The sequence below is a fragment of the Mastigoproctus giganteus genome, chromosome 11 (assembly GCF_048544385.1).
Source record: "Mastigoproctus giganteus isolate SK-2022 chromosome 11, ASM4854438v1, whole genome shotgun sequence".
NCBI lineage: Eukaryota > Metazoa > Arthropoda > Arachnida > Uropygi > Thelyphonidae > Mastigoproctus > Mastigoproctus giganteus.
The window spans coordinates 97,144,565-97,161,381 of NC_143585.1; the positions used below are offsets into that span (position 1 = coordinate 97,144,565).

Below are 16,817 nucleotides of genomic sequence, written 5' to 3' on the forward strand. Positions count from 1 at the left end.
TGTGGCCTGACCATTGCCTTATACAAGGGAATAATCACCTCCTTATCCCTGCTAGAAAAATTCCTGTATATCATTGACAAGACACCACGAGCTACTCTTGCAGCCCGTCTGCACTGCTCAGAGAACTTCTTATCTTCCTGCACAATTACCCCCAGGTCCTTTTCATTTTCTACCATTGTCAGCGTAGTTCCACAGAGTTGATACGTTGCTCTGGGGTTGCTGTTTCCCATATGTAGTACTTTACATTTGTCAATGTTAAATTTCATTTGCCACCTCTCAGCCCATCTGCTTAACCTTTCCAGATCCTGTTGCAGCACCATAGCGTCAGTAGTGTCCTTAACAACCCTGCCAACCTTTGAATCGTCTGCAAACTTGGACATTAAGCTTGATATACCATCATCGATATCATTTATAAATACAAAAAACAATAATGGACCCAACACTGAACCACTGTGGGACTTCACAGTGTTGGCCGGAAAGAAGCCCATCTAATATACCATTAACCTTTAACCACAAAGTTTTTTGGTTTTGGTTTTTTTTTTTTTAGGAGCATTAGCAACTAAGGCCATATTGCTCTGGGAATATGTGGTGGTCATTCCCTGACCTTTCCGTATCCTCCACATTTGGTGGTGATGGGCTCGAACCCCAGTCTAATCAAAAAGCGTGTGCTACGCCACACTGCTGCCCCTTCCCACCTGGCTACGGAGGCACCGCACATAAAGTACCAAGGTTACAGCATCAGCTTGTTATTTGGTTTTTAGGAGCATTAGCAACTAAGGCCATATTGCTCCGGGATATGCGGTGGTCATTCCCTGACCTTTCCGCATCCTCCATATTTGGTGGTGACGGGCTCGAACCCCGGTCTAATCAAGAAGCGTGTGCTACGCACTGCTGCTCCTTCCCACCTGGCTACGGAGGCACCGCATATATCAGCCCTTACCTCATTGAGGACAAAAATGAAAATGCAATGCCATCTGATAGATGTGTCCACATGAACATTTCTGATGAAAGGATTAATCTAGTTTCCTAAAGTTAATGACAACATGACATTCTCACAGCAATAAAGGCAAACTGCTCATACTGCCAAAATATTAATGAATACTGTAAGATAGCTGCTTTCAATTACATCAAGTCCAAGAATAGTGGCACTCCTTAGCCAACAAGATTGCCTGGTTTCATTTTGTTTTTGTGTGGGACTATTTGAAAAACAAAGTTTACATTGTTCATTCACATATCACTACTGAGCTTACACTCAGAATTCAAAAAAGAAATAAACAGAATCCCAGTGGAAATGCTATGCATAAAATGGACAATATGCACTTATGATTGTCTGAGGAGTACTAAGACAGAAATCACCTTAAAAGAGGTCTTCAAAAAAAAAAAAAAAAAAAAAAAAAAGCCATTTTCTGTAACTTTGCTGATCAACAGAAAATTACTGATAACAGTCTGAAAATCAAAAGTTAAGCTTAATAAAAAATAAAAAAAAAGTGGTAACAACAGCTGAACTGTTCAGGTGAATGAACAGACATTCCACAGGATACTTCAAAAAGAGAGATAATGGGATGTTTAAAGACTAGCATTTCTTGAGTCTAGTCACTTTTGATAAGAAGCATGCATCACCCAAAATCTGCTTCTCTCCCCTGAACACAGCGTTCACTATAATGAAATTCTTCATTCCCTATCCCTGGATGACGCCATGCCTCTGTTAGTCTTAATATATCAGCATTGGCTGGCTTGAACTCCAACTGTTTCAAAAAATCAAATCTAATTTATTTATCTCAAATTACTATTAGAGACAAATTAAATTTTGTGTCAAGAAATAAAACTATTCTAACCTTTATAACCCATGTTATATAATTTAACATGATGTATAAATAGGGTGTCCATAAGTCCTGGTTTTCTCTGATTCATCCTGGTTTATGTGAAACTGTCCCAGTGTCCCAAAAGCTTTTTTCTTTAGGACATTTAAATGTCCCGATTTCTTGTAATGAAAATTTTTGTACAAATGTATTTGGGCACAATCAAAAAATAGTAGTGCAATTTTACAAATTTTTTTTTTGTGTGTGTGTTTTTGTATGGGCGGCTCCTAGAAAAAAAGTTCATCTCTGCCTTGTTGCTCTGTTCAGTTTTTACAGACTCTGTCAAGGTAAAGCCAGTGTGTGTGTCGTGTAAAAAAAAAAAATCATCACGCATGGGAATATCCCATGTTGGATGAAAGGAAAGGTGAGAGAGGGGATGGTGAGAAAGTGATAGGAAAGAAAAATTGTGGTTGTAAGCTTATGTGTGTGTTCTGTAGTGTGATGTTGTCTTTTGGCTACTTGGAAGCAGTGATCACATGAACAACCATCCCCAGGTACTTGTCCCTAGTAGCGGGAGGGCAAGGTGTCCCTTGCTATCTGCATGCCCTCCTCCCTGTGGAACGAGTTTCCCAGGGAGGAAAGAAAAATTTGTATAAAATGAAGATAGGGAAGGAGAAAAGAGGACTTCCCAGGCCCAGGGAAGCCCCAATCCAGGATGGATTGCTAGAACAACACAAAAAAAAAAAAAAAAATAATAATAAATAAATTTACAAATGTATTTGTGCACAATCAAAAAATAGCAGCAGAGTTCGTAATACTGTCTTCAATCGCGCCGTCAACGACTTGTGTTCAGTGCACGTGGTTCAATCAGTTTATAGAAAAAGAGAAGTGAAACTTTTTGTAACAGATTTTTAATTAGTTTAAGCTGCATAATATTTTTTAAAAAAATGCTTAAACGTTATCAATGAGAACTTCCAATAAGAATGGAGTTTTGTAAAAAAGGGAAGACATGTTGGGAGATATGATATCAGACATCAAGTCAATCAAATTTCAAACAACTGCATCATCATCATTCAAATTGGAACCCTTCTATGTCAAAGAAAATTCAAATCAACGTGACAAGGTAACCATTGCTACCTTTTCATGTTCATTTAATATTTCGGGAGAAAATAATATCCCCAAAGAAAAGTGTATTGCATTCGGAGCTGACAAAACAAATGTTAATTTTGGAAGAATCAACAGAAGAGGCGAATGAAACATGTTTTCTCGACTCAAAAAATTTGGTTAATTCCAATATCAAAGATGTCTAGTGCACATATTTCATAATTCTGCTCAATTGGGAGCAGGAAGACTAGCAGTTGATGTGGAATTGGTAGTTATAAAAATATTTTCTTACTTTCACACTTATATTGTTCGAATGGAACATTTAAAAGAATTTTGTGCTACTGTTAATATAAAGTATAAAAAATTGCTCTCTCACTCTAAAACTAGCTGGTTGTCATTATTTCCTGCCATTGGATGCATTTTAAATATTTTCTAAGGTTTACTTTTTTTTTTTCCGAAGAAAAACCTTCCATTTCTTTGAATCATCCATTGGGAGAAGCATATTTGTGGACTGCCCACAGCTTTCTCAGTTTCTTCAATAAGCAGATACTAAAAACTGAAAAAACTTGGAGTTTAAAATAAGTGTTGAAGAAACAATTAAGATATTAGAATATCTGATCAATTTCTGTCATTTGAGGCTAGAAAAATTATTCAGTGTGATATAGAAAACCGAAAAGTTCATAAGTTTAAAAACGAAATTACAGATTTTTATTCGTCAGCTAAAAATTATTTAGAAAATTGATCAAAACCCTTAAAAAAATTCCAGTTCTTAACCTGGATGCTAATGAAAAACACTCCAAAAGGAGGATATAGCAAATTCTCTGGAATTATTTGAAAAATTTGAAATTAAGTTTGATAAAAAAAAAAAGCAAATTCCTTGAACAAAAGAGCGAGTTTATTAGATCATATTCACATTTATTTGCAATTCCGGGGCACAAAGCCGGCTGCGAGCGAATATTTTCTTTAATGGAAATACAATGGACTGATGAGCGTAATAGGTTACAGATAAGTACAGTTAATGCAATTATTACTTGTGCTTTTAATTTGAGGGACTTAAACTGCACAGATTTTAAGAATAAAATTAAAAATAACAAAGGTCTGTTAAGTGTCATGAAGAGTTCTGCTAAATATATTAATAAAAAATAGTTTATTTTATTGCATAAATTTTGTTGTTGAAATTAAAAAACTGTATTCTGTTTTTGTTAATTCTACATTTTGAAAATTAAAAAGAAACTGTTATTCCTACAACCTCCCTTCCCCAAGCATTTATGATTCTATGATGATATCTTCAATTTTATGTAAAATAATATTAAAATATGTTTAAATATAAAGACATTGCTATTAATAACAGATGAATAGATCACATTTTTATGGAACAGATTATAACAAGATTACTCACAAGACAGGCTAGAAAGGTTTTCTTTTTCATGGTTAGTAGTTGGTGTCCAATTAATATCTGAAGAAATAGAATGTTCCAGATTAGGAGTTAAAAAATCCATTGCTATATTCATCCACTTTGGTAAACTGTATTTATTGACAGGACTTGAGGCTTCCTCAGGATCAGCTGAATCCATAGCTGCTGACTGTGTTCTTACCTAAAGGAGAAATTTCTTTAGAAATGTTTTATTCCTTATCAAGTTAACATTTTTTTTAATGATACAGTAAACGCTTTAAAACCTGGCAAACTCAGGGATTGAATGTGCACTGTATTTCAAAATTTTAAAGAAGTATACCTAGTGGTCAAGCTGTTTTAGAGTACATTTCAATGTATATTAAGCCCTACCAAATGAACTTAATTTACATTAGCATCAGTAAATGGCATATGATGCAAGAAAGCAAGCTTATACAGCATCACACAACAAAAAAAAAAAAAAAAAAAACACACACACTTCCCATTTCACCTATCCATGCCCTCCAATAGTCTGTATAGTCCTTTCTTGAATTTATTTAATCTATAAACTTCCACAACATACAACAACAGACGGAAGTTTATTCCAGAAATCAACCACTTGCTGGCTAAAGGCAAACTTCTGAACATCTATTTTGCAACTATCCTTCCTCAAATTAAATTTATGCCACCTCTTGTGCATAGTATGAGCAACAGGAAGAATCCTAAAAGCATTGAGCTTCCTCTGATTCAAGGAATCAGAAGAAGCTCAAGGAATTATTTTATTAATTTTAGTTTTTTATTAATTTCAGCCCATTTTATTAATATTTCCAGATTGTAAAATGCTGATTTTTTTTTTGTAAAATGTGCTAGATTTCAGTAATTCCAGATTGTAAAGTAATTAATCCTGATACTAGATGAACATTGCTAATTAATACTATAAATAGTGAGTATAAGACAACTCAAAATAAATTATTACATTATCAGGTATATCTGTGTCCCCGCAACACCAAATCTAGAGCGCCTGCTATAGTAAAAATGTGCGCGTAGAATGCAGTGTAGTGATACCGAAAATATTTAGATGGGGGCCTCAACATTGAATTGCGTCTGGGGCCTCAAAACTGAATTGCACCTGGGGCCTCTCAAGTGCTAAATCCGCCACTGTTTATATAGTACAGTAGAGCTGTGGCAATAACTTATGATTATGCAAATAACTTATATTATTTGCATAATTGTAACTAAGATAGTTACGCGCCATATAGTGACAAATTTTTGTAACTAATTTTTTTTCCCAATAAACAGCGAACACATTCTTTATTGTACCTGTTGTCCAAATTTCTCTTTAGTACGAGCCTCAGAACTTGCTCCAGAGCCCTCTACATAGGGATAGTTTAATTTTAACAACCCTGCATACATATATATATATATACTACCATTAAATATTGACAAAAGTTAAATTATAATAAAGTAAAAAAATAAATAATTGAGCATTCTTTAGAGGCAGCGACTCGCAATTCCTCCATATGAAGCCGAAATATTTTAAATTAAATAAAATATAATATATATATTTTTTTTTTTGTGAGTAAATATCTAATTTTATATATTAAGAAAGTAAATTTATACAGATATTCCATATATTATTAAACATTAATGTTTATTAAATTTAATTGGTCCATAAATGAAATGAGTGAAAATCACAAGGGTATTATTGAATGCAATGATATATATAGCAATGAATAGTACATATGAAAAATAAACACTGAATCAAACTTAACCAGTGAGCAGGTGCAAAAAAAACTGTTCTTTCTCTAAGTGCACAGGGTCACTTAGACCCCACATGCCCACATTTGAAAAATCATCAAAAAATAATTAAAAATTGTTCACTTCTTTTATGACATGTATTTTCAATCTTTTCTGAACACAACTGTGAAAAATCCACATTTTATATTAAAACATTTATTTTTTTTATTAAAATTCCCTTTAGAACTGTTGAAAAATTATATGCAAATTTTAAATTTATTTCTTTATTTAATTTCAGACCTTTGATTCCTTCAATGTGATGGAGCTAGAGAGCATTACCAACTGAAAGAAAATGCATGACAGTAAAGCCAGCTTGCTATTAATAACTTAAGTGATGGTTGCCAATCGACATGTGCATATAATTAGGTTTGACTTAATTCATGAATTGTATCTAGTTGGGAGATTTATGGAATTTTCAGTGGAGAAAGCAAAGAAAAGCATTTTCAAATTTTCAGCTGTATGGACAGAGTAGATGTTTGTTTGTTATCTGGTTTTTAGGAGCATTAGCAACTAAGGCCATATTGCTTCAGGGATATGCGGTGGTCATTCCCTGACCTTTCCACATCCTCCGTATTTGGTGGTGACTGGCTCGAACCCTGGTCTAATCAAGAAGCGTGTGCTACGCACCTGGCTACGGAGGCGTCAGACAGAGTAGATAAAGAACCCAAACTGCTGAAATATTGTCTGGGTTCTAATCGACACCACACATCTGACTTGGGGGCAAATACATTTATATGCCCAGCCTTTGTTTTTGATGACCATCTTACGTTGATCTGGCATGCTACAAATCAACTTTCAGTATTATTTAAAACTGATTAAAGATCAGTTAGATTGTATATTAAATCAGTTTTAGAATGTTTTGATAACTTCTTACCAATTTTCTTTCACATATTTAACAGGAAAGCACAAGGTGGTTCATTAATTACAAACATGACTGTAACTGATCAGATGGATGAAAATTGTCATTCCCCTTTAAACTGGGTGAATCAGCTGTTACAGAAACAGGCAATATATTCTTTAACATGGAGAAGTAATAGAGGAGCAAGGCATGTCTACCAAAGACTTAAGTAAATGATACATTTAACTTAAAATAATGATAATAAAATGAACTAATAAAAAATTTAATTTCTAGTTAGTAGAGTCATTAAAAAATCTGATCTCTTCAGTCTAGTGTATAAAATGTGTATAGCACATTTTATACACTAGACTGGAGTCAATAACACAGTTTAATCTTCAATTTCTCTTCTGTGTGCTGTAAGGCAGCCAGAAATAATTTATTTTGGGAGATAAAACGGCCAATACTAAAGATATTAACTGTTCTTATTATACAGGCTGTTTCAAAACTGCACAGTGGAAATGTAGGGATATATTCTACAGCTAAAAATAGACATATTCCTATAAACATGTCTAAAAACTGATGATATATATTAAGGAATCCTTATGTGCTGTGATGTAACAACTAGTAATTGATAATTAACTTAACTCATAATTAAGCAATGTCTAAAAAGTAATTCAAAGATTAATCATAAATTTTGAAACAAAAAGACAACTTAAGTGGACCTCTAAAGGGAAAACATTCTAAAGCAGCTCTTCAAAGTGAACTCTATTTTGTTCAATGTAACATGATGAATCCAAAATTTCCTGATACATGTTATTGTTCAATGGTTTCAACAGCTTCCAAAATGCACTTTCTCAGTTTGTCTTGCACGATTTTCATGTATGATGTGAGGTCAGATGATCATGTTAGTCATGGTATAAAGCAGAGGTTGCCTAACTTTTACACCTGCAGCAACACCCTTAAAATTTTCCAGAAATTTCATGTAACCCCCCAAGTGAAAATAAACAGATTTGACATAATTTAGCAATAACTATACATGCTTTAAAATTTAATATACTCTTCAATACATTTAATCTCAAAGAAATAAAATACAAATAAAGTATGAATAATATAAATAAGAAATGCCTCATACCTGGATCAGTGGGATGGTTTGTCTATATTTAATTAAAAAAGTTGTGCTTGAAAACAACAAGTTCCCCCTTCAGAAAACCAAATGTGCACCCAAGGAAGGGACATGCCCCACACTTCGGGAACCTCCAGAATAGGACAATTCTAACCAATCGATCAGTTATACTCCATATATAAAAAGTCAGAAACAGCACACGAAAAATACACTGTTGCCAGTGGATCATGCATAAAGCACATCTGCCAATTTTTGAAGGATATGTCTTCCAACAGTTCCCACAAATTGTTCCAAAACATATTGGTATGCTATTCCTGAAAGGCTTGCTAGTAAAAAAATAAGAACCACTCCCCATGTGTCCCCAAGATCACTACATCAATGTTGATAATGCAAGATGTTTAGTAATGTGTAGCCAGAAACACAGAGCCAAGAAACTGATTATCGCACGTACATTGCAAAATGAACCACAGGAAAAAAGCATGCTTATTCACACTTCATGCCATCAATTCTCACACAGACATACTACGAAATGGACAGAATTGCTGCCTGTGTAATGTCCTCTGTGCTTGTAAAGAAAAATTTCTAAATGAAATAACTATCTAATACTTATGGTAGGACTTGCTCTTCAACATTTTCAGTTTATTGAAATCTCTCAGAAACATTACAAATAAAGTAGCATTCATAGTAGAGAAATCTTTCGCAAAGGATGCAAAGAAAAACAGTAAAGACTTCTTTACTTATGTAAACTCTAAGTACTCAGAAGGTTCTAATAACGCAGTTTGGATTTTTTTTTTTTTTTTTTAGCTGCATAATTTTACTTTTAGTAAGGATGAAACTAATTCAAAACTCCGCAAACATAATTAAACGGGATCAATTAAATTGTACTTAAAAAGAAATCATGTCCCAGATTAGTAGAAATCATGTCCCAGACTAGAGCAGTAAAGCAACATACACAAAGCAGTGCAGGCGCTTTGGCTGAGAGGAAGAACCGAAAGCGGCAATTCTCCTATGAATCACAGCCTAACTAAATATGCAATGTTTGTGGACTTTCTGGAACAGAACATGATACAGCCAAGGGGAATGTCATTATGCATGTTTGGTGCAGAGACTGAACAAATTATCAATCAACTCAGCATTCTGATGGGTTTTTATGAGAGTTTGAAGAGCAGGGTGCATACCCTTGAAGGAATTAAAATGGGGTGGGCATCAAGCTCTCAGCTGCTGAACTCAACACCAGAGCTCACACTTTTGCATCTGGCAATCCCCAAGACAGAATGTGCTGGTCCAACAGGAGGCTTTGTTTGTTTGTTATTTGGTTTTTAGGAGCATTAGCAACTAAGGCCATATTGCTCCGGGATATACGGTGGTCATTCCATGACCTTTCCGCATTCTCCATATTTGGTGGTGACGGGCTCGAACCCCGGTCTAATCAAGAAGCGTGTGCTACACACTGCTGCTCCTTCCCACCTGGCTACGGAGGCGCCTCCAACAGGAGGCAGTTATTGTCAATGACTCAACTGTCAGGGAAACAGAAAATATGTTGTGTGAAAAGGACCAGGATATGTCTGCCAGGGATAGAAGAAGATGACATTGTAGAGCACATAGCTTTTAAAGGAATAAAAGGTGATACTGCTGTACACATTGGCAGTAATGATATCAAAAGATCTGAGGAATTACTTAACAAGTAGCAGGGCAATCTTCAAAAAAAGTCACGAATTAGAATTTAATTTGAAAGTGTTAAAATTCTGCTCAGACATGATAGGCGAGAATACACATTTGAGAGCCTTGTCAATCAGTTTGGCTCTGGAGAGAATATGTGCAAGGCTCATGAGGTAGAATTTTACACAGCATGGTCTGTGCTTATTAACAGCAGATAATGTTTTTCACAGGGATGGTTCACACTTAAACAGAAGGGATGCAAAAATATTTGCTGATGCTACTGAAGTAGTGTTAGGTGGGTCAGAAAACTGCTAGCCTGGGTGGGGGGATACACAGACTAACAGAGTTAACTAAAACCACAGGCAGAAGTGAAGGTGATTCATGCACTGCTTCTATTGGAACATGCTGCAGTCAGGAAAGCAAGGTGTCGGCAATCTCAAACCCTAACGTGGGTCATTATGGAACATGTAAATACATATATGCATGTATACTTGCAGGTACACTAATTCTAGGAGCACTGTAAATAAATTTGATGAATATGAAGTACTGATTAAGTCATCAAATACAGATATTGTAGGAATAGCAGAGACATGGTGTGACTCAGACTAAGTGATGCTGAATTTGAATATGGGGAGTACAATGTATATAGAAAGAATAGCCAGACAGGACAGGTGAGGTGGAGGAGTTATGCTGTTATTTAAGAAGCATATTAAGTCTAAGACTGCACCCAGTCGACATAGGTGACCAATGCAACACTGGTCAGTCTGGTGCGATATAAGCACTGGGAAAGCAAAATTGAGAGTACGAGTGTGTTATAGGCCTAATACCTGTGATGAGTATACCAAAAAACTATACAAAGAAAGAGAGCGGACTAATTGATCATAACGTATAATAATGGAGAAATTTAGTTTCTAGATGTTCTGGTTTCAGCAGTGACTCTTCATGCATTAAGAATCTGCAGGTAAAAGACCCACAAGGTGGCAATGATCACAGTGTACTACTGTGGAATTTAATTAAAGCCATAACTACTACTGTCAAGGATAAAGGGAACGGCTTTTGCTTTTGTAAGAGTGACTACAGTGGTCTTAGACAGTTTTTAAATTCTATGCAGTGGGACCAACTGATGATTTTACCAACAGCAAATACTAAATTCAAAGCATTTAGGGAAGTAATCACAGATGTTACTAGGGTTCTATAATTAGAAACTGTTCCAATTAAGCAACTGTTCAAGGCTTAGACCTAAATGGATGTCAGATGAACTGATGAGACAGGGCAGAGAAGATTGATTGATTGATTGAGTTTTTAATGGTGCATTGGCAGCTAAAGCAGCAAGGCCATAATGCAACAAGTCAAGGCAAAGAAGAAATGTGTGCGGTGTGCATATAAATTATTAGGTGATAACAGAAACCTATGGTATACATAAATTAGTCTGCAATCAAGTCACAAAGGAAGTTGGGCAAGTTAAGGTGGATGAGAACTCTGGCAAAAAATGCAAAGACTTCTTTCCTTATATTAACAGTAGAAGAACGGGGGGGCTTAATCATATTGGACCACTTGCTGATAAACTGAATACATATTTTGGATGTTGCATCCAAATGCATCGCGTCTCATGGTGGAACCTTTGAGCATGTGTTGTAACATCATGAAATGCATCCATCTCGTACTCCATTGTTAATATTATGTCAAATAAATGTTTGCTACTAATTACTGTCTTGTGTCATTTCTGCTTCTTGTGCCTCTGCTACTACTTTCCTGTGATATTTCCGGTTATGGGTTCCTATGTGATTCAGATTCCTTTAGATGTTACCTACCTCCCCTAAACGTTTGTACCAATATTTTTGAGACACCCTGTATATATATATATGATATTTATTACAATAATATAATTATAAAAATTACATTTCACAATACAAATTATATATATATATATAGTATATAATTTTATTCTTTATATAGAGGTACTAACTAAACATCAATTATAGATCACCACAAAATTAAAAAGATACTGTACACCTTTTTATAATGAAATAAACATATAAATTAAAAAATAATAAGTTTAAGTAACTTAAACCCAAATTACGTGGCACCCCAGTTGAAAACCACTGGTCTAAAGTGACCAGATCCTTAGTATTCCAATGCCGGACATCCATCTAGGGGTGGGGGGTTACAACTCCCTAGAAACAATATACACTTTTTTTTTTTAATTTTTATATATAAAAAATATTCACATACAAAATATAAATTAAATACATATACTTCTTTGAACTAAACTTAAAAAATAAAATATCACACTTCTAAAAAAAAAAAAAAAAAAAAATATATATATATAGCCTATATTTGTTTGTTGTTTTTTTTCACAGAAAGGCTGAAATTCAGTATACGGTACTCCTCGTGGTACGCTTCGTAACGAGCAGAAGGTTGCATGAAGGACGGACTGAGAAAAATAGTTGTAATCAGAAGGGAAGAAAAACACCTATTGGAGGAGTTATGTTTTTAATCGATTTTCATTTTTGTTTAGTGAAAAAATGTTATGTTTTTTTCTGTGAAATAATAACAATAAAAACAATAACAACAAAAACTTTTAACAATAAAAACAAGAGAAATTAAATATTTTTTCCGCTGGGTGAATTTTTCTTAAGTATGGAGGCTACATGTCCAATCCAGGACAAACGATTGAAATCCCGGACGTCTGGTCACTTTAGGTTAAACCGACTAAAGGGACGCAGATCGGTAAACAAAGTAGTACACGCCATGAACTACATGGCATTAGGCTACAAGAAATGGGTTAACCCATAACCCGCTACGTGTTAATCGAAGTTCAAATAAAAATAATGAATAACGCCTTCTCCACGAATAACAATAAACTTGAATAACGAATAATGCCCAATTCTGACAAGAGTACTTTTTGCTTAGGAAAAATAAATAAATAAAACAATAATACTATAACGCCGCAGTTTGGTATAATGACTCCTGTGTTGTGTATAGAAAAATAGTTATTAATGGTTATTATAGTTATTAATTCAAGTACCAATTTTCAATGTTCAATTGCAAACATAATGCAAATCATGTGCATTATGTTTGTGGAACAAATGGTACAACGGAAAGTTTTATCGATAGTAAATAAGTTGTGGCATCAATAAAAACACAACTGACCGTAGAAACGCTGAAAGCAATACAAATTAAGTGCAATTTTGTTAATTCTTGTGAAGAAATTTACGAAGAAATGGCAAATAATGAAGAATTATTAAGAAAAATTCACTCAGCAGAAAAATATTTAATTTCTCTTATTTTTATTGTTAAAATAAGTAAGTATTTTTATTATTAGTATTAGTTCACAGAAAAAAACCTAACCTTTTTTAACTAAAGAAAAATGAAAGTCAATTAAAAAATGACCCCTTTAATAAGTTAGTGTTTTTCCATCTAATTACAACTATTTTTGAGTTCATGTCCTTCACGCAACCTTCTGTTCATCACGTAGCGTAACACGAGAGGTACCGTACACTGAATTTAAGGCTTTCTGTAAAAAATAAATAAGATATAGGCTGTACAGTATTTTTTTTTACATGTTTAGTTCAAAGTATATGTAATTAATTTATATTTTGTATGTGAATATTATTTTTATAAATAAAAAAAAAAAGTGTATATTGTTTCTAGGGGGGTTGCAAAATTCCACCCCCCTAGATGTCTCGCATTGCAATACTAAAAATCTGGTCACTTTACATATGCATGATAGTACATTTCATGAAAAATGTGTTATGCTTACATATACAGTATATGTTACAAAAGATAAAAATATTTCATAATGGGTCGGTAATTTGCAGTACGTTCATGTATGCATAAAGTGCATATGCATATAGTGAAAATTTTATAAGCTTATGCTTTCGTAAAGTGAAAAAGATCGAGATATGGAATGTCTGGTTTCAGATTTTGTTTTGATCATCGTTTCACATATCGAATGCTCGCAAAGCAAGAGCTCATTGCATTGGCAAATAAAAAAATCAAAAAAAAAAAAAAAAAAAAATCATTACATACCATGACCCGGTAGAAGTTGACTAGTGCAGAATGGCTTGAATCGACTACCGGTACAGCCACATCCCTCAATACATTAAAGTGATGTGATCTCCTTTCACAAATTCATTTAAAACATACTATATTCAAGTAACCAACTTTTTAATAGTAAAAGACAATTACAATGCACACACGAAAACAAAAGGTAGTACACTGAACTTCAATTGGGTGGTTACTTACAAAAAAAAAAAAAAAAAAAAAAAGTACTGAAATTAAGCTAAAGTACTGTATTTCAAAAGTAAAATATATTAAAATATATGATAATGAAATAACAAAATTAATTAATTACTATCGTACTAGTATAAAATAAAATTATGATTAATTATTATTTGCATACCTATACAGTATTGCTCTTCTTATAACACCTGTATTGCTACTAATAGACTTCGCAACTAACACATAAATTGTATTCAACTGTATTTATATGAATGTGAAGTTAATCTAAGACCAAGGTGCCAATCAGGAAACTGTTTAGGTCCGGTTTTAGACTATATTGGTCTTGGTATTATGCTTTAATTAATCCAGCCCTATGGTTACATATAATTGGCACATTCTTAGAATCTGGTTCTAGTTTATTATGCAATCAGCTTTCAGTTAATTTAAGTCTAATGTACTGCTGTCAGGCTAGTTTTCAGGCCAATTTCAAGAATATTCCGGGACTAGGGGTTTTGGGTAATCCAAGATTACATTTCTGGAGAATATACAGGTCTGAAATATAGTGGTCTCTGGTAAGGTCCCTGAGGACTTTCTTCCTAACTGGTAATAGTTTTGTTTTAAGGGTCTAGGATCAGCTTTCAGTTAATCTAAAGCTACTTTTATATCTGCAAACAAGTATCTGAACTACGGTTTCTGCATATCCGGCTTTCCTTTTTTGGACGTCAGTTGTGAGGCTTTCCAACTTAATATAAAATACAGTATTAAATCCTCCAAATAAATGATACGCTTGGTGGTGTTGAAAAAAAAAAAAAATCATAAAATATAAAACAAATTGAAGTGAATAATGGAAACTTGAAAACAATTGAAGTTTTTGCAAACAGACCAAACGTCGAGCCCTCTCCGACTCTACTGATTCAAGTTCACCCAATTTCTTTTTGGCACGTATAGACAAAAAAAAAAAAAAAAAGATAAAAGACATTTAATACAAACATCGATAGTTAGTAGTAAGCTTTGCGGTACTGGTAGAGCTAAATAACTATCGTTACGCTTGGTGTTTTATCATTTACTTATTTTATGATTAACTACTATATGCACAAAAATGAATAGCAAGTGCTTAAAAAACATTTTTATTCATTTTTAGTCAGATTTATCACGGTATTATAAGATTAATATAATTTCACTACTATATGCCCATATTATAATTTCCAAAACGATCAGGAATGGTAAGGTGGGAAAAAGGAATCCCAGAAAAAAAAATTTCAAGGAAAATTCTTTAGCTATCACAGTGTTAAATCCGGGGGGGGGGATGAGTTTCACGTCCGGTGGAATAAAATTCGACTCCCCAGCGAAAAATAGTAATTTTTATTTTAATATTTTTCAACATTGGCTGAATATAAGCATAGGAGGCCCGAATGAGTTATCAAAAAAATTGATAAACGATGTGCTTGATACATAAGCAAAGACGAATAAGATTATTATAATACTTAAAGTTGGATTATAATTTGTATGATTTTTTTCGCAAATTTTAATCTGTCGTTTTGATATTATTAAACTGTAATTATTGTCAGTAATGTGAACTGACGATATACTGTTAGTATTGAAATGTTAAAAAATAAATGTTTCCTATTGTTTTCTCTTATTATAATATTCATACATATACTGTAAATATTAAAAATATATATCCTCCCCTACGTGTACTCTCGAAGTTTAAATTCCCCCACCCTGGATTCAAAACTGTTATCACATAAAGCGGAAAAATTCACGATCAAATTTCAAATGCTGATATGACTGTTTTAACTTCTGCATTTTTTGTTCAAGTGGTGCGCTTAAAGGATCATTCAGGTGGTAGTATCTTGTCACCAATATATTTAATCCTGGTGACTCATGGTTGCGGATTACTTTTTATTCTTTGTAACGTCTTAATAGTGTCTTTGTTTTGTTGGGGCCAACCCTTCCTGGCATTCAGGGGGGGGGGGGGGTATAGCGATTTTCACGTGAAAGATTATCAATAGATAAGAATTACGAGGAAGTGGGGGGACCCCGGATCAATGACTGCTCTGATATACGACCGTCACAGGACGGTTCAATAGTGTTCGTTAAATGGGAAACGAAGACAAATAAATAACGGTAAATTGTTTAGTTGTTGAGCAAAAAAAAAAAAAAAAAAAATCGAAATTAATTCATTCTACTCCAAAACATAACCAAGTTGACAAACACAGAATACACATACAAACCGTTGTTATTAGTAGTTGAAAAGAAAAAAAAAATTTTTTTTTTTTTTTCCCTTTTCAACTACTAATAACAACTTCCTTTAGAATTTTCTCAAAAATTGATGGTTGTATACCATAAGAGTATCATTAACAATGCCGTATTAACGATCTGCTAAATGCATCAATAACTGGTTGCAGAATTCGAAAATATAAAATCTAGGACGGGAAAATCAGTATAGAAATAAAGACAGCCAAAGTGTAAAATGGGTGCGTTATTTGCTTGGTTTGTCGTTTTTGCCTCTACGTGAAAAAGTAAAAACTGTTTCATCTTTGATTTCAGCGCGAATTCAACCCAAAAGTGAACCCGCAACGAAACTGGTCGAATATTTAGTTAAATTATATAGCGAAAAAATACCACTTTTCTTCCTAGTGCATTTGAAAGAAATATTTAAATAATCGCACATGCGATAGTATATTTAATTTTTTTTTCTTAACTATAACATACTGAAGTTAAAACCTGTGGTCCAGGGGCTCACATCTGGTGAGTATGGGCTTGGCACACCCAGGGTCCTCAGCTGGATATCATCATTCTTCTCTTTCTTGGTGATTCCCTTCTATTTCTGACCTCCTCCCTCTTCTCTCTCTCTCAGGGGTAACTCAGATTTTTTTTTTG

At 33.9% G+C, this 16,817-nt stretch overlaps 1 protein-coding gene across 1 annotated transcript in view; it reads right to left on the reverse strand.

Annotated features, from left to right (window-relative positions):
- Positions 1-16,817, reverse strand: part of LOC150078284 (uncharacterized) — a 32,905-nt gene that overhangs the window by 2,955 nt on the left and 13,133 nt on the right. The window contains exon 2 of the mRNA XM_090384236.1: positions 4,303-4,498. Coding sequence (XP_090240362.1) covers positions 4,303-4,477 — 175 coding nt within the window. The 5' untranslated portion in view covers positions 4,478-4,498. The remainder of the gene's footprint in view (positions 1-4,302; positions 4,499-16,817) is intronic.